Consider the following 19,799-nt stretch of genomic DNA (forward strand, 5'->3'; position numbering starts at 1 on the left):
CTCGGCTCGGCTCGGCTCGGCTCGGCTCGGGATGCTGCTGCGGGTGCGCGCTGCCGTGGCGCAGCTGGCGGCGGGGCTGGGCGCGCAGCCCCCCGCAGAAGCCCGGGGCGGCGGGGCAGGAGCCGGGGCCGGGCGGGGATCGCCGCCGCCAGCCGCGTTCTGCCGGCCGGCCTTCCTGCAGCTGACTCCCGAGGAGCTGCGCCGCGCCGACGACCACACGGGGCGGGCGGTGCAGAGCCCCCGCGACGGGCGCCGCCGCCTGCCCTGGAGCACGGGATACGCAGAGTGAGCGGGGCCGGGAGCCGGGTTGCAGCCGGGGAGGGCAGGACGGCACCGCTCGGCGCTGCAGCCGTGGGCACGAAAGTGGGTCGCGGCGGGCGGTGAGCTGCGCCTGTCCCTTTTCCAGCAGCAGCAGCGAGGAGCGGGCGCTGTGGGTGCCCCTGATGGGGGAGCACCAGCGAGGGGCTGGGCTCTCCCCGACCCCGCGGGTTTAGGCTCTTGTGTCCGCTTTGTTCTGCGCTTTCTGCACAACACCCGCTGTCACCGAGGGGTACCGAGGGCGAGGGAGCTGCGGCGCCTCTAGCAGGATGCTTGGGGAGCAGGGACCGGGGGATTTCTTGGGAGTGAGACTACTTGAGACTTCCCCTTCAAGGACCTGATTGTCGTCTTCTTTCACTAGCTGCGAGTTTCAGCCCTAACTGAAAGCGGGCGGGAAGGTCAGTCTTTGAAGGCTTTTGCTGCTATTTACTGTCAGCCCACTCCCGCATCCCTTCCTCAGGCTGATCTTCCCGATATCCTAGAGAGTTGTATGAGATGTTGATTTCCCCTTGGAGGTAGTGGGGTAGGAGTACCCAGAATGAAAAAAAAAAAAAAAAAATCCCCTTTTTGGTATCCCAAGAGTTCTTCTGCAAACCAGTTTGGAAGTCTGCCCAAATTAAAATCACCCTGCTGTGTTTACAGCTTCATCCTGTGAGCAGGTTCTGCAATCTAGACCTGAAATCTGCTGTTGTTAGCACAGGCTGGGAAAAGTCAGTGTGAATCTTTTTGCAAAAGTTCTGCCAGTTTCATCATCATCACCTTCTCCCCTCCTTCCCTGAGCCCTCTGCGCCCCCGAAGAGGTGATGGGACATCGGTGAGATGTGGCTCTCTCTGTGTGTCCCAGGGGGGTATATCTGAGGCTGATACAGGTTTTGAGGCAATTATTCTGCCTGGGGCAGTGCTAGGGACCTTCAGCAAACCCAGTTTATTTCTGGTCACCTCCCCTGGTAGGTGTGTGGACAGCTGCTCCCCCCTGGACCCAGCTGTGGGTGGGACTCAATGCTGCTCCTGGCCCCAGATCAACCCATACAACTGGTCTGAGACACCTGGGACAGGATAGGAGCATTGTGCAGACCATCCCTGGCATCTCTGGGGACATGGGGGCATGAGTGGAGGGGAGGGGGTATGGGGGGAGAGATGCTGTGGGATGGCATTTGCTGGAGCATGATGTGAAAGAAAGGGCCTTTACACCTTTTTTCCTCCTGGCAGGGTGATAAATGCAGGGAAGAGCCAGCACAATGAGGACCAGGCATGCTGTGAGGTGGTGTTTGTGGAGCAGAGGCCCAGCCCAAGGGGCTGGCTGTCATCCAGGGAAGACAGCGAGGAGTTGGATGGGGTGAGAGCCGTGGTGGGTCACAAGTAGGGACACAACAGGGAGGATGGCCAGCAGCAGGGCATGAGATGGGACACATGGCAGTGTGTGCACACTGGGGATTCCCTCCGTTCATGGTGCTTCTCTCTCCTGCTCCTGCCATCCTACATCTCCATGTGACTACACCAGGGCTGGCCCAGGGACACCAGTGGCCCACGTGCCCTGCTGGGCTGCAGAGGAGGCTGCTGGAGGCACGAGGTGTCTGACACAGGGCTGGGCTCCAGCCAGGGATCAGCTATGTCCAGACACCCTTGGTCAGCTGCCCACATTGCTGCTGCCTGCACTGAGACCCGTGAGACTCGTGTCACTGTCCTCAGCTGGTAGCCCAGCTGCTCTGAATTCCCCATGCCATCTGCTTCCTTGCAGGCTCATTTAACCTTCCCTCTTCTCCCTGCAGGGCAGGAAAGGTTTTTATTTCCACTACTGGGCCTTGTTTGATGGCCATGCAGGCAGCGGGGCTGCTGTCATGGCATCCGAGAGGCTCCACCTGCACATCTGTGAGCAGCTCCGGGACCTCGTGGAGATCCTGCAGGACCCCTCCCCACCTCCCATCTGCCTCCCATGCGAGGCACAGACTGGTTCTGCAGATCCAAACCAGATGTCCTATGCAGAGGACCGTGGGGAGGTCCTGAACGATGCTGTGCCACGGTTTCACCTGGAGAAAGCTGTGTCCCACGAGAGCCTGGTGATTGGTGCCATTGAGAATGCCTTTAAGCACATGGTGAGGATTCTCTGCCTGTGAAATCATCTAGGGCATCCCCTGAGAGCACCTCTTTGCTGTCTGTGTCTGTATCAGCTTGACCCCACTGATAAAAGGCAGCTCTGAGCAGGGAGGGGACCACAGGGAGGGGTCCAAGCATGATCTCAGAGGGGGCTCTGTGATGTTCTGCATTTTGAGCTTTCAGAACGCAGAGCTTTGGGCTCCAGGCTGTGTGCTGCAGGGGGCTTCGCTGCACGTTGTTCCAGGAGGCCCACCTGCTCCCCTCCTGCCTTGCTCTTTCCTGCCCCAGTGAAGCCACATCCCTGGATGCCCCACAGGACCCCTGGCCCCTCAAGCCCTACAGCTACTCTGTGGCTGTGTGGGGAAAGGTACCCTGGCTGGTCTCTGCTTCCCACCTGGAGCTGAGGTGCTGCCGGAGCAGCCAGGTGCTACTTGGGGTGGCCCACCTACCCTGCAACCTCTCTGTCTCCCCAGGACGACCAGATCGAGCGGGAGCGGGTGTCCCAGCACCTGGCTGGGGGGTGCTGCGCCCTGGCTGCCATCTACCTCATGGGCAAGTTCTACGTGGCCAACGCTGGTGACAGCAGGTACAGCCCCACAGGGCAGCCCTCGGCTTTTGCTCAGTGACTGGGGACACCCCAGTCGAGTGGTGTTGCCAGAGTATGGCTGGTGAGGAACGCCCAGCTCCAGCCCTGTCGAGGGGAGGGTGAAGGTGGCAGAGCTGGGCAGAGTCATCCCCTGCCTGCTCCATGCCTCGGGAACAATGTACTCTGCTGTGATCTCTGTGTTTGCCAGGTACACACACAGGGCTGTAGAACTGCCTCCCAAAGTCTGGGATGTGCTCCCTTCTTTCCTAACATCCTCTCTGCTTCTCAGATGGCTCTGGATACCCTGGCCCCTGCTGCTGGCACAGGCCTGGGCTGCAGGTTGGAGAGTGAAAGTTGCACTCAGCAAAGCTTTCAAAAATGTGCAAAAAGTAATTTTAGAGTACACTTCATACCAGAGACCTGTTTCAGGAGAAGGACACGAATCTATGTGCAGTGGGAGCTTGGAGCCCAAGAACTGTAATTGCTGTAGATATTTCCAGGGGTGGGCTAATGTAACTACACCTGTGTTACATTTCTGTACCTGTGCCCACACTGCAAAGAAGGGCAGGTCCACCTTCCATTTAAGGTGACCCTGCAGGTGAAGCTGGTTTGAACTGCCTTGTATTTATCATGGGATCAAAGAATGGTTTGGGTAGGAAAGGACGTTAAAGCTCATCTTTGACCCCCTGTCATTTGCAGACACCTTCCACTAGCCCAGGTTGTCCCAAGCCCTGTTTGACCCGGCTTTGAACATTTCCAAGAATGGGGCAGCTCCAGTTGCTCTGGGTATTTACCGCAGGTTACCTTGTCCTCAGCAATGTCAGACCAGCAAATACAGGCTCTGGTCTGTTGTCTGAGGCTGGATGTGCTTCCGGCTCTGGGACAAAGAAGGAGATCCCTTGTTTTGGGTGCAGGTGCCCCTCCATGTCAGCAGCAGCCAGGCACGGGCCAGGCAGGATGTCAGCATGCACAGAGTGCAGAGTCCTGAGGTTGTAACTGTGCCTCTGCGCAACAGCCACTGCCAAGCTGAACTCAGCTGGCCTTACATTGTTGGAGCAGACTCACAGCTGACTCACAGTGTTGGAGATCCTTGGGCCTACCATGACATCCAGAAACATCTCATAATCAGACCTTTATGTTTTCTTGAGACATTAAACTGTAACAGCAGACCCAGCAGCAAGTCACAGTGCTGTTGTGGGATGGGCACATGTAATTCTGCTGCAGGCAATTTCTGCCCCTGCTGTGTGCAGGTTCCCCCTAAAGGGAGCCTTTTTGCTACTCTTTTTCTAACCATATTCTGTCCTTTGATTTGGTCTGCTTCATTCCCCTCTGCCCCATGCTTTCCCATTTCCCCTTCCTTCCTGCCCCACTGCCCAGGGGGAGCAGTGAATCCAGGAAGCAGCCCCTACCTCAGGCTGGGAAAAGGGTGGGCAGCAGAGGGAAGGGGATGCACCACTCCTGGGAATCAGCCCTGGAGAGCCAGGCGCAGCTCCTCTGCCAAGTCTCCTTCTCTCTAATCTCATCCTTCCATGTTTCATTGCAGGGCCATTATCATCCGTAATGGGGAAATCATTCCAATGTCCAGGGAGTTTACTCCAGAGACAGAGAGGCAGAGACTGCAGTTTTTAGTAAGAAAGACCTTTCTTCTAACCTCATTCCTGCTGAAACACCTCCTGGCCTCTTCCCAGTCCCCTGTGCTGCCTGCTGGACTGCTGCCATGGTGGGGTTCTGGACCCAAGGGCAGCCCCGCGGCTGGGACCTGCTGTTGGCACTTGTCCATCCCAGACTGCTTCCTGGGATGGGGAGAGGCACTGGGATGCAGGGAGCTGGCACAGGGGCGTCTTGTGGCTGGCAGAGGCCTGGTTTGCTGTGGCTCAGTGTGAGGGTCTGTGACGGTGAGCCTGGCAGAGCTGTGACATGGAGAGCCCAGGCTTTTGGCATGGGGCTGGGTTGGTATGTTTGCATGGAGCCAGTTAGGTCCATCTTGTCCTGTTGCTGCCCAGGGAACAGGGAGCATGGGCTGCTGTGACCTGGGGGAGTGCAGCTTGGCTCCCTCCATCCACTGTGCTCCCTTTCAGTGTCAGAGGAGCTGCAGTGCTCCTGCCGAGCCCTACTTTCTTCCCTGGCTGCTCCCCGGAGAGTGGCAGCTGATGTGTGCCAACGTTTCTGTCTTTTGTTCTGGCAGCTCCATGTCCCGCTCCGGGATGGACCTCCTGGTGCCACCCAGAGAGACTCTTAAAGGTTATAAAGACCTCTCTGAGGGCAGCACAGGGAAGGAGGAGTTTGTGTTGGAGAAGGTCTTGCTGGATGAAATTTCCTGGCTTGCAATGTACTTGGAAAAACACGGAGGTGTTTTTTCTTGAATCTATTTTTGAATGACCCAGAGGAGGAAACTGCTGTGATCAGAATCCTCCTCAGCTGGCTGCAAGGGGCTGGGCACAGGCACATGCTGCTCTGCCACATGGTGCTGAGGCTGGGGTCAGGGCTTCCCCAGAGTGGGCTGGGGGTCTCCATGCCTCTGCTCCAACCCCCTGCCATCCCATCTTCCCAAGGGATCTCCTCTTCTCTTCCTGCTTTTCTTTCCCTGACAGCATTTTCCAGCACTCCCTGTTCCCGGTCCCCTCCACACTGTCTTCCATGAGGGCTTGGGGCTGCCCTGGGTAGGGCTCTGTGCTGCTGCTTGTCCCTTGTCATGGTCACAGCTGGGACACAGCTTCAGAAAAGACCCATCACTCTTTTCTTTGGGTGAGTGCCATGCCCTGCACTGAGCCTGGGATCCTGGGAGGTTTGCAGCTACGACTCCTTCTGAGTAAATTCCAGCTTCTCTTGGATATTTTTGGGGTTTGATTGATCCCTTTTGGAGACCTTTATTTCCCAAAACTCTCTATGCAAAAGCTTCACCTTCTTGCTGAGTGCTGGCATGGCTGTCCTCAGCTCCAGTTTCCCCTCTGGCTTAGCACATGTGGCTGGTTTGAAGCTGCTTTACCAGCACCTATTCAAGTGGCTCCAGAGCAGCTGAGGTTATCCCACCACGGAATGCTGTAGCCGAAATCCCGGTGGACGGTGGATCCTGATCTGGGCAGGGCTGGCTCCACAGATCCTGCTCTCCCAGCCCCGTGGCTGAGGCAGCACTCCTTCCTGCAGGCATTGCTGAGGCCCGAGCTGCTGGGGAAGGAGTTCACCCACCTGGAGTTCCCCCGCAGGATCCAGCCCAAGGAGCTGGGCAAGAAGATGCTCTACAGGGACCAGAACATGAATGGCTGGTAACCCAAAACCTGCTGGCAGCACTGGGGTCCGTCTGGGGTGGCTGCTCATCTCTGGCATCCCATCCCATGGGGCAGGGGGCTCTGGCACACTGGGGACCCCGGCCCTAAGTGGTCAGCAGAGGTGCTGGAAGCTTCACCTGCTGACACCTTGTCTCTGGCGTATTTTAACCAGGGCTTACAAAAAGATAGAAGAGGATGACCTGAAGTTTCCACTTATCTTTGGGGAAGGCAAAAAGGTAAAGTGCTGTGGCAGAAGCTTGGCAGGCATTGTTTCCTGCCTGCTGTCACTGTTTTGGGGGATTTCAGCCCATTTTTGGTAGTGCTGTCGTCACCAATTCTCAGCTGGGAATAGAACTGGAGATAAAGCTGCTTAAAGTCCTCTTTTGATTCCACCATTCTCCAGGCTCGGATGATGGCCACAATTGGGGTCACAAGAGGCCTGGGAGACCACGACCTCAAGGTGTTCAGCTCCAACATCCACATCAAGCCTTTCCTGTCCTGCTTCCCAGAGGTAAGCCTGGCTGCCAGCTGCTGCGCACCCAGGGGTCCCTGCAGTGGTCAGAGCCACTCGGCAGGACCAGATCCACGATATGGCCAGGGCAGCAGGAGCCTCCTTGCCTCTCACCCTTGCCTCTTGCTGTTGCCTCCCAGGTCAGGGTTTATGACCTCACGCAGTATGAGCACTGCCCTGACGATGTTCTGGTGCTGGGCACCGACGGGCTCTGGGATGTCACCAATGACAAGGAGGTGGCTGCTGTGGTGATGGAGGTGCTGACGAGCTATGAGCCCAACGACCCGTGCAGGTGAGCTGCAAGTGGGCAGGGGGACAGGCGTGTCGGGTGCTCCACCACCTCCCCTTGGCCTGGCTCCTCAGAGCAGTGTTGTGGCCATGCAGCCCTCTGGGCTCCACAGAGTGCATTGCTCCCCTGGATGTGCACATCTGAACCTGGATCTCTCCAAGGGACCCTTTCCTGCAGCTCTAGCTGCTCTAGCTTCTTCCCTCTTGCCCGGATGCTGCCTCCGGGGGTGTGGAGTCACTGCTGAGCCGTGCTCTGCTGTGCCTCCAGGTACACCATGGTGGCCCAGGAGCTGGTGGTGCGGTCACGGGGGGTGCTGAAGGAGCGTGGCTGGCGGCTTGCCAATGACAAGCTGGGCTCTGGCGATGACATCTCTGTTTTTGTGATCCCCCTGGGCGGCCCCGGCAACTACACGTGATGCTGAATGAGCCTGGGGCAGCGGGGCTCTCCTTGCCTGGATGGAGACACTGGAGTGGGACACTGAGGCTGCCTCCTCTAAGCACTTGTGTTTTGAGCCGACTGCAAGGAGAGTAAGAAACCTGGAGCTTCAGTCTGTGCTCCTGTCCAGGGCATCCCCCTCCGCCTGCTTGCATCCCAGTCCCAGGTGGAGATGGAGAGGCCTTGGATAGAGTGTGAGCACTGGGGCTGAGGGATGTTTTTATGCTGCAACTTTCTCAATGCTGTGAAAAGCCTGAAGGCTCCTTGGCTCCTCATGTCCTTTGCTTCTTGCCATGCCTATGCTGACTGCAGCCCTGTGTGACAGCCACGGGGCTGCTGTGCGCTCATACCTGCTGCAGTCACCACCCATCTCCTGCCCCGTGATGCTCTGGCCAGTGACACCGAAGCTGCTGCTGGAGGTGGGAGCTGGGGCTCAGATGAGATGTGACTGGGAGTAAAGTCACAGGCAGCTGGGCAATGGAGCTGGCACAAGTCCAGTTGTGGCTCCACAATGGCCATCCCAGCCTTGTGCTCCAAATTTTCAGCCCCTCACACCTTCATTCTGTCATGGACTTTGGCTCAGTCTCCAGTCTTGGAGATTGGAGCAGTGACCAAGCTCTGCCATGCACCAGACCCCTGAGGAGGGATAAGCAATTGCACCAGCACTGGTTGTGCCACAGGTTGTACCCCCATCTTCCTCATGTCTTGGATCGCTGCAGTGCTTCTGGAGCTAGTTCTTTGTTAACTGGAGAGCTGAGCTGGAAAATGTCTAAATCCTTTCTTGGTGTGGAGAGTCTATGAATGTATGTCTATATTTTGGAGTGGTTCTGAGTTAGCAGCCTCACACAGAACAGCCCTATTCAGGTGAGCTTAACAGCTTAACTGCACTGGATCTGCTTAGCCCAGGGCTGGGAACCCACAGTAAAAGCAGCTTGGTGTGACCAAGGCAGGGAAAGACAGCTCCTGTGTTTTCCTCAATGATCTCAGAACTGGTGCAGAGGGGAGCTGAGCAGTTGATCTTTGCACTGTATTTTTGTATCACACACATCACTAACCTGGAGCATCCATTTCCCAGACCTCTGCAGAGTCCTAAACTGTGAGGGATTGTCCCATCCTGGCAGTGTGGGGATGGGGAGAGCTGGGCCATGGTTCCTTGTCTGGGAAGGGCTCTTGTGGCACCAGTAGTTCGTATCCTGTCACTGGCTGCAGCCAGCTTTTGTCAAGTGTCACCTCTAGTGAATGTTGTTTTTGTCCTGTAACCAGTGAGATGTAAATAAACTGGGTGCACACAATGGAAAGTGAAAGTTATGGAGGGTATTTGAACCTGTTGGCATCCATGCTGAAGGGAGTGGTGCTGGGGCCGGGAGCCTGTCCTTGTGTAGCACTCTGTGTTTAAATAAAGATTTTGCCACTCACAGTCCTACTTCAAAGTCTTTCTTTGCAGAGCTCCTGCAAAGAAGACTTACCAAAAAGCCAATTAGCTCTGATTAATTGAAGTAGGCAGGCAAACAGGCCTGCACAGAGCCATGTGTGCTGCTGTCCATCTGCCCTTGGCGCTGGTCAGAGCCTTGCAGCACCCATCCAGCACCCGTGGGCAGTGGGAGCCGCTGGTGTGCTGCCGGGGATTTGGACCCCTGGGTGTGGCTGGGAGGCAGCAGCAATGGCCAGTCTGGTGGGAACAGGGAGGGAGGAAAGACTCATGGTTTTCCTGTCTTCGGGGGAGGGAGTGGGGCAGGCTGTGGCTCTGAGGAATGTGACTATCCCTCTCGGGGAGTTCAGCCACTCAAGCAGCAGCTACTTCTGCCTCGAGGGTGGGCTGCCTGCTGGAAACATCCCCACATCCCTCTGACGGCCACCTGGTACCCCTGATACTCCTGATGCTCTCTTCACACTTGTTTGCACAGCCCCGTTCCCCTGGCACATTCCTTTTTACGCTGTGGCTGAGAACTGGCTCTGCTTTTCCAGGTCACTGCCTGGCTGTTGGATAAGACAACGAGGCAGTGGCTGCTGCATTTAAAGCTTCCTCTGTGGTTCCCTTTTTTACTAAGGAAACATTTCCTTTGGAACCAACTCCTGGCCTGGGGCTCGATAAATAAAGAAAAATAGTCTGCAAGTCCTTAAAATAGCAGCGGTTTATGAGCCTGGGTCTGGGCCAGGCTCCTGGGGCTGCCTTTCCCTGGCTGAAGGACGGGAACTCTGCCCCGCAGCTGGATGTCCTGGGGGGAGAGCCAGCGGTGGGCACGGGGAACCGGCGGCCCACCAGGGCACTGGGGTCACCTCAATGCAGGGAGGCACGGCAGGGCACAGCCCCGCTGTGCCAGCGGCCCTGGGGGGACCTGGGGACAAGGCACGGCCCTCAGCCACCTCTGTCACAGCGGCAAGTGGCCTGGCTGCTGCTCTCACCTGCCGCGGGGCCGCAGCTCAGCCTCTCCCCACTTGGCCTCGGGAAATGACCCGGTGAAACTCCCACGGGCTCCGCGGGGAAACGCCGGCGGCTCGGCGTGTCCCGGAGCCGGGCGGGCGCAGCGCTGGAAACGGCTCGGCTCGGCTCGGCTCTGCACAGCTCCGCTCGGCTCGGCTCAGCCCCGCGCAGCCCCGCACGGCTCAGCACAGCCCCGCTCGGCTCGGCTCGGCTCAGGCCCGCACGGCTCGGCTCAGCCCCGCTCGGCTCGGCTCGGCTCGGCTCTGCACAGCCCCGCTCGGCTCGGCTCGGCCCCGCTCGGCTCGGCTCTGCACAGCTCCGCTCGGCTCGGCTCAGCCCCGCACGGCTCGGCTCAGCCCCGCTCGGCTCGGCTCTGCACAGCCCCGCTCGGCTCAGCCCCGCGCAGCCCCGCACGGCTCGGCTCAGCCCCGCTCGGCTCGGCTCTGCACAGCCCCGCTCGGCTCGTCTCAGCCCCGCACGGCTCGGCTCAGCCCCGCTCGGCTCGGCTCGGCACAGCCCCGCACGGCTCGGCTCGGCTCAGCCCCGCTCAGCTCCGCGCAGCCCCGCACGGCTCGGCTCGGTTCGGTTCAGCCCCACACAGCTCGGCTCAGCCCCGCTCGGCTCGGTTCAGCCCCGCTCGGCTCAGCCCCGTTCGGCTCAGCCCCGCTCGGCTCGGCTCAGCCCCGCTCCGCCCGCCGAGGGCGGCCCCGGCCGGGGCGGTGCCCGGGGCCGCGCGGCGCGGCCGGGACGGAGCGGGACGGAGCGGGACGGAGCGGGACGGAGCGGGACGGAGCGGGACGGAGCGGCGGAGAGAGGTGCGGGTGCGGGAGCCGAGCGCGGCGGGGGCACTGCCGGGGCTCGGGGCAGCTGCGGAGTGGGGACACTGCTGGGGAGGGGGCGCTGCTGGGAGTGGGGCCAGAGCTGCGGTCTGGGGAACTGAGGTCTGGATTGATGGGGTTTAAGTTACTGGTGGAGTCTGGAGAAACAGGGCTTTGTGGATACTGGTAGGGTTTGGGGGAACTGGGATCGGGGTTTACTCCTAGGGTTTGGAGGGATTGAGATCTGGGTCTAGCAGTGGGATGTGGGGTCACTGACTCTGGTAAGGTGTGGGCTCAAAGGTGGGGTTACTGGGCTGTGGGGTCAGTGCAGGCGTGGGGCAATGGGGCACAGGGTGGGTGGCCAGCAGGGCTGCTGGGTGGGGTGCAGCAGGACAGGGTGGGCTGGGGGTCCATGGCTGTGGTGAGGGATGGGTCAGCTGTGCCTCAGTTACTGCAGGTTGTCATTCCTTGAGGGTGGCCTTGGGCTGTGGGTCCCAACTTGCAGTTGTCTCCCAGGCAGTGTCTGACCTCGGATGGGAGCCTGGGGGCTGCTGCCCCATCCCACATCCCTCCCCACAACCCCCCCTCCAGCAGTATCCCCATGTACAGCCTTGCTCATGGAGTGGCCACTCCGTGTTTTCTTCAGAAAGAGGGAAAAAAGTTCCCTTTCCTTGCTGCTGAGCTCATTCTTAAACATTTATGTTAGGGGGGTTTGTGGGGAGGGGAAATAATTGTGTAATGTCCTAGGAGCAGGGGAGCATTCCAAAAGCATGACTGCGTGGCCTTTTCCAGTGCTAGCAGTCTGGCAGCCAAGTCTCTCCATGGCCGCCAACCTCCCGAAACCCAGTCCCAGCCTCTCAGCACCCTGGGGGAATGGGAGTGTGATCCCTGGCTTCCATCTGTGTGGGGTGGGCTGGGAGCAAGGGCCTGGCTGAGCCCCCCAGGCCAGCACCCCTGGGAAAGTGTTCCAGGGAAACCTGGAGACTGGAGGTGGTGGATTGCCTGGCTTGTGTGTCATGGGAACCAATTGCATTTTGTTTCTATTTTGCCAAGTGCTTTTGGTGTCCAAACGGTTTCAGTTTATGTCCAGCTGCTCAACTCAGGTAGCTACTGCGTGAGATTTTGTGGACTTTCACTTGCATCCAGGTTCCTGACAGCTGCAGCTTCTCTGGGGAAATGTCTAAGTGGAAAATAAGCCAAGTCACTGTCTTCCAACAGGTTATCGGGAGCGTTTAACCAGGCTCACCTCCCAACTTGCCGTTTGCACTGGAGAGGCATATTGACATGAAAAGTAAGGAAGTGTATTAGCAAACATTGATCGGCGCTGAGGCAGGCAGGTGTTGCACAAGTACAGGCATCTGCTGAGATTGTGGCGTGTTATTTGGAGCTTCCAGCAAGACACTTGCGCTACCGTGAGGCTGGGAAGGCTGTCACTACTGCAGGAGGTAAAATAAGAACATGGCATGATGTCCTTTGGAAAAGGAGGTAAGGGCAGGCAGCTTTTGCCTCAATGCTCAAACACTTGTGGTTTGAGCTTTATTTAGGCTTTCAAATTCTTCTGTTCCAAGTTCCTTTCTCTGTTTTGCTTGTGGATGTTTTTTATGGGATTTAGCAATGAAAACGAGCCAGCCTGGACACTCTGCTCCAGGTCTGGGTCTGGACAGTTGCCCTTTGCCACTGGAGTGTGCGTTAAGCCCAGCCTGCCTGGTTGTGCCCAAAGAATGTCTCCAAAAAAGATGGGTAAGGTCTAAACTTGAGCACTGGGTTGAGCTCCTATTTTGACAATCCCTTGTTCGGATATAGCCGGTCTAGAGGTCTGAGGAAGGTTTCAGTCAGCTCTCTCAGTGGTAAATACGGACATTTTCCTTGGAGCTGGGTGGTTTTGGCAGGCGAGCCGGGAGGCTGGGAGCAGTGGGGGATGTGGGTGGGCAGGGGTCAGCCCGGGGTGTCGGTGATGGCTGTTGGCCTGGGCGAGGGCTGAGGGTGAGGGCTGAGGACTGAGGGCTGAGGGCTGAGGGCTGAGGGATGGTCTGCACTGCACAAACTGTGCAGCTCGTCCAGCCCAGGGGGTGGATGAGTGTGAAATTATAGATGCTGCTTTGCCAAAGCCAGCGCCACTTGGATGGTTTTGAGCTGCGATCCTCCCAGGAGCCCACGCTCTGCCCGGCACATTGCATTTCCCCTTACCATTGCTGTTTGCTTCCAGCCCTTTTTGGAAACTTTTTCTGCCTTTCAGCCTTAATAAGTCTATGTTTCTGTAGTAAGAGTCCCTCTGGTGTTTGCAGCAGTGGCCGAGACACTTGTCCTGTACTACCTTGGCCATGGCTTAGGTGTCTCAGCAAATGAAATTATCCACAGTGGGCATTCCTGTGGGGCTTTAATTTGGAAGTTTATCTACTTTATCATTGTACCAGTGAGTCCAAACTGCTAAAACCATTTCTGCAGTGGAACTGCCCCATGGCTCTGGGGATATCCCTGTTGGGGGTGTCCCTGCCAAGGGGCTGCTCCCAGCACAGCTCTTTCCCCCCAGCCCTGCCCAGGTTGAGAGCTGTGCCTCTGGCCAGGGCTGTGATCCCTGGCGTGACCGGTCTGACCAGGGTGGGGCCCTCAGCAGTGCTTGGGAATTTCTGCTTTAGAACAAAACCCCTCTGTTACCTCTAGGAAGTCGAGTCTGGCCTAGGAGGTTCATTGAAAGATTTCTGTCCCTGGTTGGAGTCCTTCAAAGCATTAACATCTTTCTCTGCTATTCCCGAGTCCCCATAGCAGACATTGGGTGATGGACACATCCTGCTGCCAGAGGAATTCCCTATATCCTGCTCAGCAGGAGCTTCACAGTTTGAGGCACAAAGCTGGGAGAGACCAGCAACACGAGGGCTGCGCTGGAGCCTGGCTGATTTTATGGTGATGGCTTTAGAACAGTTGCTTGGAAAGTAGAACAGAGCAATTTGGGGTCATGTGGCAGCTTTTTGGTGAGCTGGAGGAGATGCCTGCTCGGGATTTGGCCGGTGCTGGCAGTGGTGGCACAGATTAAACCCACAGCCATCCCCGTGTGGGCCCAGCCTGCCTGCAGCAGCAGGTGCAGGGATGGCACGGGAGCCCTGTGGGGTTGGGCAGTGGGAAATGCTGGCACGCAGCTGCTGCTCCCTTTTGTTTTCTCCATGGATGAGCAGGAGGCATTTCCAGCGCGGCCCTTTGAGTGCTGCTCACACCCAAGAGTTGCCAGTTTGGATTGCCAGCGTGGTCTGGGCAGCACTGGCTGTGTTTTGGGGTGGTTGGCACTTCACAGACTTTAAAGTCTCAGCTTCCATGTCTGTTGTGGATGACTGTGTGCTTTTAATCATTTGGCCTGATGGCAGTTGTAGTGAAGCTGTCTTCAGATTATCATAGAATCCCAAAATGGTTTGGGTTGGAAAGGACCTTAAAGCCATGGCAGGGACACCTTCCACTGTCCCAGGCTGCTCCAAGCCGTATCCAACCTGGCCTTGGGCACTTCCAAAGATAGGGCAGCCACAGCTTCTCTGGGCAGCCTGTGCCAGGGCCTCAGCATCCTCTCAGGGAATAATTTCTTCTGGAAGGGAGTCTGAGGTCTCCCAAGAGCCTTCTCTTCTCCAGGCTGAGCACCCCCAGCTCTCCAGGCTGGCACCAGAGCAGAGGGGCTCCAACGCCGTGGACTCGCGCCAGCAGCTCTCTGTGTCAGGGACCCCCGGGCTGGAGGCAGCTCTGCAGGTGGGGTCTCACCTGAGTGGGGCAGAGGGGCAGAATTCCCCCCTCCCTTGCTGCCCACGCTGGGGGATCAGCCCTGGGGTGTTCAACACAGGGGTGTTCCTGGGCTGCCAGTGAATGCTGTCATGTTGAGCTTCTCATCCACCAGCACCCCCAAGTCTTTCCTCTCAGGGCTACTCCCACTTAATTCTTCTGCATTTGTACTTGGGATTGTCCTGTTTGTCTTAATCAAATTGTCTTCATGTTTTCCACTCTTTTTATCTGCTCATAATCTGGCAACATTGCAAAGACCTTTGCATCAGAATCCTCATCCTGGGGTCTGGCCCCATCCTGCTGAGCAAAAAGAGCATTCCCTGGCAAAGAAGCTCATTTCTCCTGGAACAGAGAGCTGCTGGCATCTGGTATTGGTGCCATGCCAGCTGCTGGGTCTAGGGCATGGACTGGGGCACCCAGCCGACTCCTCTGGCTCACAGCTCTTCCAGCCTCATTGCCCTGCTCGCCTTTGCACACCAGCACTGGATTAGTAATGGGCTATTTCTGGATGGCTCTCCTGAGTAATGGAATGAATTGTGCTGAGATTTTGGGTGGGGACAGTGCCTCTGCCCTCTGAGTCACACTCGGCATCACGCCGGGCTCGGGAGCTGCTGGGGCCGGAGCCATCCTGGGTCAGGGAGGGCACTGGAGGCCGTGGGAAGGAGCTCTGGGCGTGGGGACTGTGCTCACGCTGGGGCAGCTGCTGTCCCCCTGCAGGGCAGCATTCGGGCAGAGTGCCACTCTGGTTGGTTTTGGTTTCAGTCCAGTGTCTGCAGCCTGGGCACGGACAGATCCTGGTGTCCCTCTGTGAGTGGCTGTTTGTGTCCTTGGGCATCTCCTGCTCCTCAGGCTGCAGGTGTTGTCATCCGCCTGTGGTGTGGGTTAGATACTGGCACAGCCCAAACTGCCTTTCCTCTTGGAGATAGGGAGTCACAAAGTAGCATATCATGTTTTGCTGTGGGCAGAGAAGTTTTGTGTCTGAGTAAACAGGCTTTTTTCTCCCTGAGCGCTCCATTTTCTGTGCTGTGGACATGCTGCTGGAGAGAGGACGAGCCTTTTGTCAGACGAGAAGGATGGCTTGCAACAGGGCTTGGACTTGTACATCTTGGAGGTCTTTTCCAGCCTTAATGATTCTGTGGGACTGTGGGTTGGCCTGGTCCAGCTGGGCAGGCAGGAGCAGCAGGACATGAGGAATAGGGACAGGAGCTGTTTCCCCCCATGCTCAGCACTTGCCTACCTAAAAAGTGCCTCTGGTTCCTAACAGGGACCCTTTGGAGCACCTTTTTCTTTTTTTCTCTGACTCCAGTGTTGCACAAATGTGCTCACCTTCCTGTAGACATTCTGCTCCACTGGGATGTGTGCCTGACAGCAAGGATCCCAGCTGAGGAACATTCCATCTCCCAGATGCAGCCCTTGATTCTCACTCTTCTCACCTTACAAGTGCCAGCTTTCTATTTTTATTAACAGCTCCAGAGCACTCAGCAGCCATGAACCCTTCCTGCCTCAGCTTGTGAGCCAAAATGCTTGGAGCCTACAAAGACCCATGGCTACAGCAGGGTCTGTTCTGGAGATGGGTGAAAACTCTCCCTCTTTTGCCCAAACCATTGGGCAGTGTGATTTGTAAAGCTGGGGTGGTTCCCGGGGTTTGTGTGACCTGCCAGGCACATGGATGAGACAAGCAGGTCTGCAGCCTGCCTTTGGAATTTGAGTCAGCCATTCAGGCTCATTCCTTAATCCTTCACTTGCAGCTAATTGTGATGCAGCCAGACTCCTGCTTTACCCTTTTCCTCCCTTTTCTGTTGGCACAGGGTAAGGGTAGGATCACTGGGCAGGGACAGATTCCTGGCCTTTGTTAAGGCTCAGTATGAGTGCCCTGGTTAAAGGCCAGGCTTGTGCTATTCTGGCCTTCCCAAGGTGATCCCAGTAATCCTGGAGTGATCCCAGCATGATCCATTCCCAGGGCTTGCAGCCCAGTGCATCAACACTGGTGTGTGTGTCCTTCCCAGAGGTTATTTCCTGTGACCCTTCCCCAGGCTCCCAGCATGAATGGCTCCTTCCCACCCTGCTGCCTGGGCAGAGGGTTTGGAGAGGGATAGGGCTGAGGGAGAGAGCATGGAACATCCCTGCCTTCAGGAGAGGTTTCTTGGTCACCTGTAATTTTCCCCAGAGCAGTGTGAATTTTCAGGGATTAAACCCTGACATGTCAACGTGTGTCATTCCCAGGATCTCTGCAGGGACAGGGGGCTGGTGATGTGCTGAAGGCACGTACAGAATAGGACAGGCTCTTTGGACTGGGGATCTGGGGATGGAAAAGAGATTTTGGTCACAAGGTCGGGGAGGGATGTGATCCCACTGTGGCTGATTTTCTCATGCCTCATTCAGATGCTGTGCCAGGCATTTTGTGGCATTGTCCTGGCCGGTTCCCAGGCTCAGCTGTAAACCCCTTTTGAAAGTGAGGGATGCAAAGGCATAGTTTTCCTTGCAGAACTGCATCCTTTTCCCGTGGGGCAAAAAGCCGCCTGCTTTGTCCTGGGGTTTCAGCCCTGTTTGCTGAGTGATGACTGGCAGCTGCTCCCACTGCCAGTGCCAGCGACGGCTCTCTTGGTTCCTTTTTGGCAATGGCAAAAGCTCCTTTTTCAGACAGGCTGGGATGGGGCCAGCCCGGTGGTGGGTGCCAGGCACACAGGTCCTGCCTGCCCAGACCTCCAAGAGCTTGGCTTGGTGTGTTCCAGCTGCTGATCAAATTATTTGGGGTCTGGTGAGCGTGCTGGGGTGAAATCCAAAGCACAGTTTCTGCCCTGAAGAATTTATCATTTAAAATAAACCCAGCATGTGCATGGAACTCTGAGATTGTCTAAAGTCCTGGGGACCTGGGTGGTAGCACAGCAAAACCAGGGAGGTTTGGATGTCTGGGGAAGTCAGAGTGGTTTTTCAGCTCCCACAAGGTCCCTGGGTGCAGCCACGAGCACTGAGCACAGCTGGGATGGTTCTCCCAGCCACAGCAGCACTGCTAGGTGTAAATGGCTCTGGCCAGGCTGGTTCTTGTGGTGGCCATGAGCTGAGGTGTGTGGGAGCTGGAGGGCTCTGGCAGAGGGTTGGGCAAACTTCTGTCAGTGGCTTCTCACGGTGGGATGTGCCAGATGCTTGTGTCTGGGATCGCCCAGGCTGCTGTGCACAGGAATTTGGGGGGCCAGGAACATGAACTGCCCGTGCTGCTCTGTCCTGCTCACGTGCTGGTGTCCCTGCAGCAATGGCAGCCATCAGGAAGAAGCTGGTGATTGTGGGAGATGGTGCCTGCGGAAAGACGTGTCTGCTGATTGTGTTCAGCAAAGACCAGTTCCCCGAGGTCTACGTGCCAACTGTGTTCGAGAACTACATTGCTGACATAGAGGTGGATGGGAAGCAGGTGAGGGCTATTCCCGTCCCCTCGCTCCGTGTCCCACGCTGGCAGTGCCAGTGCAGTTGCTGGGATTGCTCTGTGTGCTCGGATGCACCTGCAGCACATGGAGGAGCCCGTGGCTCCAGCATTTCTGGGTCACCCTGAGCTTGAGTTTGAGGAAGAGCAGAGCTATACCTGAGGAAGATAAGTCTATCACTCCTGGCTTAAACCGTGCCCTTCTCCCCTGTCAGGTTGAGCTGGCCCTGTGGGACACGGCAGGACAGGAGGACTATGACAGGCTGCGGCCCCTCTCCTACCCGGACACAGATGTAATCCTCATGTGCTTTTCCATCGACAGCCCGGACAGCCTCGGTAGGGACGGGGGGTCCCCCAGGGCTCGGTGCTGCTACTGAACCCCCTGGCGTCTGGGAAGCCCTCGTGCTGCCCCTCGAGGATGCCAGAGCCTTCCCTTCGTCCCCTGACCTTGTGTGCACTTCAGAGCAGTGCTGGCAACTTGCTGGCTGGGCGGAGGTGGTGGGAGTGGGGGCGAGCTCTCCCTGCTCCAACAGGGAAAGCTTGGGGCTGGATTCTGTGAGGAAGCTGTGGGGTAGCAGCCCCTCAGCTCATAGGATTCCATGTGTGCTTGTTGTAGAGAACATCCCTGAGAAGTGGACGCCAGAGGTGAAGCACTTCTGCCCCAACGTGCCCATCATCCTGGTGGGGAACAAGAAGGACCTGCGGAACGATGAGCACACGCGGCGGGAGCTGGCCAAGATGAAGCAGGTGGGGACAGCCCTGGGTCCCCCTGGCAGCAAGCCACTTCTGCCCGTACCAGATCCTGGCTGGAAGGGCTGGATGCCCCAAGGGCAGCTGCTGTTGCGTTCTGGCAATGTTTCCAAACCCTGTTTTTACTGCTTCCTAGGAGCCAGTGAAGCCAGAGGAGGGGAGGGACATGGCCAACAGGATCGGTGCCTTCGGCTACCTTGAGTGCTCGGCCAAGACGAAGGAGGGGGTGCGGGAGGTGTTCGAGATGGCCACCCGTGCTGGCCTGCAGGTCCGCAAGAACAAGAAGCGCAGAGGCTGCCCGCTGCTGTGAGCAGCCCCGCTGCACCTGCCCAGGGAGGGGCTGCTGGCAGGCAGCCCGAGCAGCCCCTTCTGGTGCCACTACCTGCCCCGAACCCTTTGCACCAGAGCTGCCACCCACGCTCACAGGGTGTCCCTGCCACATTCCAGGGCCACGAGGGGCCAAGTGCCTTCGGTACCTGCTGCTCTCCATGGGCGCGGTGTTGCTGTCGCCCCCCGCGTCGCCCCGTTTTGTACTGAGCTCCCTGGTTTGGCCTTTCCCATGGGCATTGCTGCAGTGCTCATTCTTTCCCCAGCTCTGGGCAGGTGCCACAGAAGCAGAGGTGCCAGTCACAGCTCACCTGTGGGGTGTGCCAGGCCCTCGGTGTGTTTTGCCTGCTCTCCTTGGCCGTGGAGGCAGCACACAGCAGCGTTACAGACTTGCCCGGGCAGTTGTAGCCCTGTCTGAGCAGAGCTGGGCTCAGCTGCTGCCAGCACCTCCCCTCCCGGGACGCGTGCCCGGCTCTGCTGGTATCGCCGCCTTCCAGTCTGCCTCGGCCACAGACTTGGCAGCAGTGAACCCAACTGCATAATTGGGAGAATAAATGCAAGCTGGTATTTTAGTAAGTGTAACTTTGCTTGTGTGGTGTTCTTCTGGCTCTCCTTTATGCCTCTCACTGCTCCAGGCCCCTGCCTGGGCTCAGGGCCTTGTGCTGCAGGGTGAGGACCTGCCTGACCCCCAGCCCCTGCTGCTTTAGCTGCTGGTGGAGGATCAGGGCTCACTACCCTGTACTTGCAAAATAGCCAGGGAGCAGTTTACGTGGGAAGGGCCAGGCAGGAGCTTCCCAGCTGTACCCAGTCCC

General features: G+C 57.6%; 2 protein-coding genes across 6 annotated transcripts; both read left to right on the forward strand.

The window, feature by feature from the left end:
* PPM1J (protein phosphatase, Mg2+/Mn2+ dependent 1J) lies at positions 1-8,797 on the forward strand. Of its 2 annotated transcripts, XM_085561044.1 has the most exons (11): positions 154-285; positions 680-1,132; positions 1,528-1,654; positions 2,088-2,411; positions 2,886-2,998; positions 4,542-4,626; positions 6,143-6,261; positions 6,437-6,500; positions 6,668-6,775; positions 6,916-7,067; positions 7,332-8,797. In XM_085561044.1, exons 2-11 carry the CDS (start codon positions 1,122-1,124, stop codon positions 7,477-7,479), a joined length of 1,251 nt encoding a protein of 416 aa, XP_085417170.1. In that variant the 5' UTR covers positions 154-285; positions 680-1,121; the 3' UTR covers positions 7,480-8,797. The 2 variants fall into 2 exon arrangements, with proteins under 2 accessions (XP_021395153.1, XP_085417170.1); XM_021539478.3 differs by lacking the exon at positions 680-1,132 and having other exon boundaries at positions 1-285.
* A 1,888-nt stretch (positions 8,798-10,685) lies between these two features.
* Positions 10,686-19,569, forward strand: RHOC (ras homolog family member C). 4 transcript variants are annotated; one of them, XM_085561054.1, is made up of 7 exons: positions 10,686-10,736; positions 11,958-12,224; positions 12,352-12,479; positions 17,744-17,901; positions 18,126-18,246; positions 18,527-18,657; positions 18,797-19,569. In XM_085561054.1, exons 3-7 carry the CDS (start codon positions 12,461-12,463, stop codon positions 18,968-18,970), a joined length of 603 nt encoding a protein of 200 aa, XP_085417180.1. In that variant the 5' UTR covers positions 10,686-10,736; positions 11,958-12,224; positions 12,352-12,460; the 3' UTR covers positions 18,971-19,569. The 4 variants fall into 4 exon arrangements, with proteins under 4 accessions (XP_085417180.1, XP_085417179.1, XP_085417181.1 ...); XM_085561053.1 differs by lacking the exon at positions 12,352-12,479; XM_085561055.1 differs by lacking the exon at positions 12,352-12,479 and having other exon boundaries at positions 11,958-12,184.
* The last annotated feature ends 230 nt before the right edge of the window (positions 19,570-19,799 follow it).

The sequence above is a fragment of the Lonchura striata genome, chromosome 26, assembly GCF_050655825.1.
Source record: "Lonchura striata isolate lonStrDom1 chromosome 26, ASM5065582v1, whole genome shotgun sequence".
NCBI lineage: Eukaryota > Metazoa > Chordata > Aves > Passeriformes > Estrildidae > Lonchura > Lonchura striata.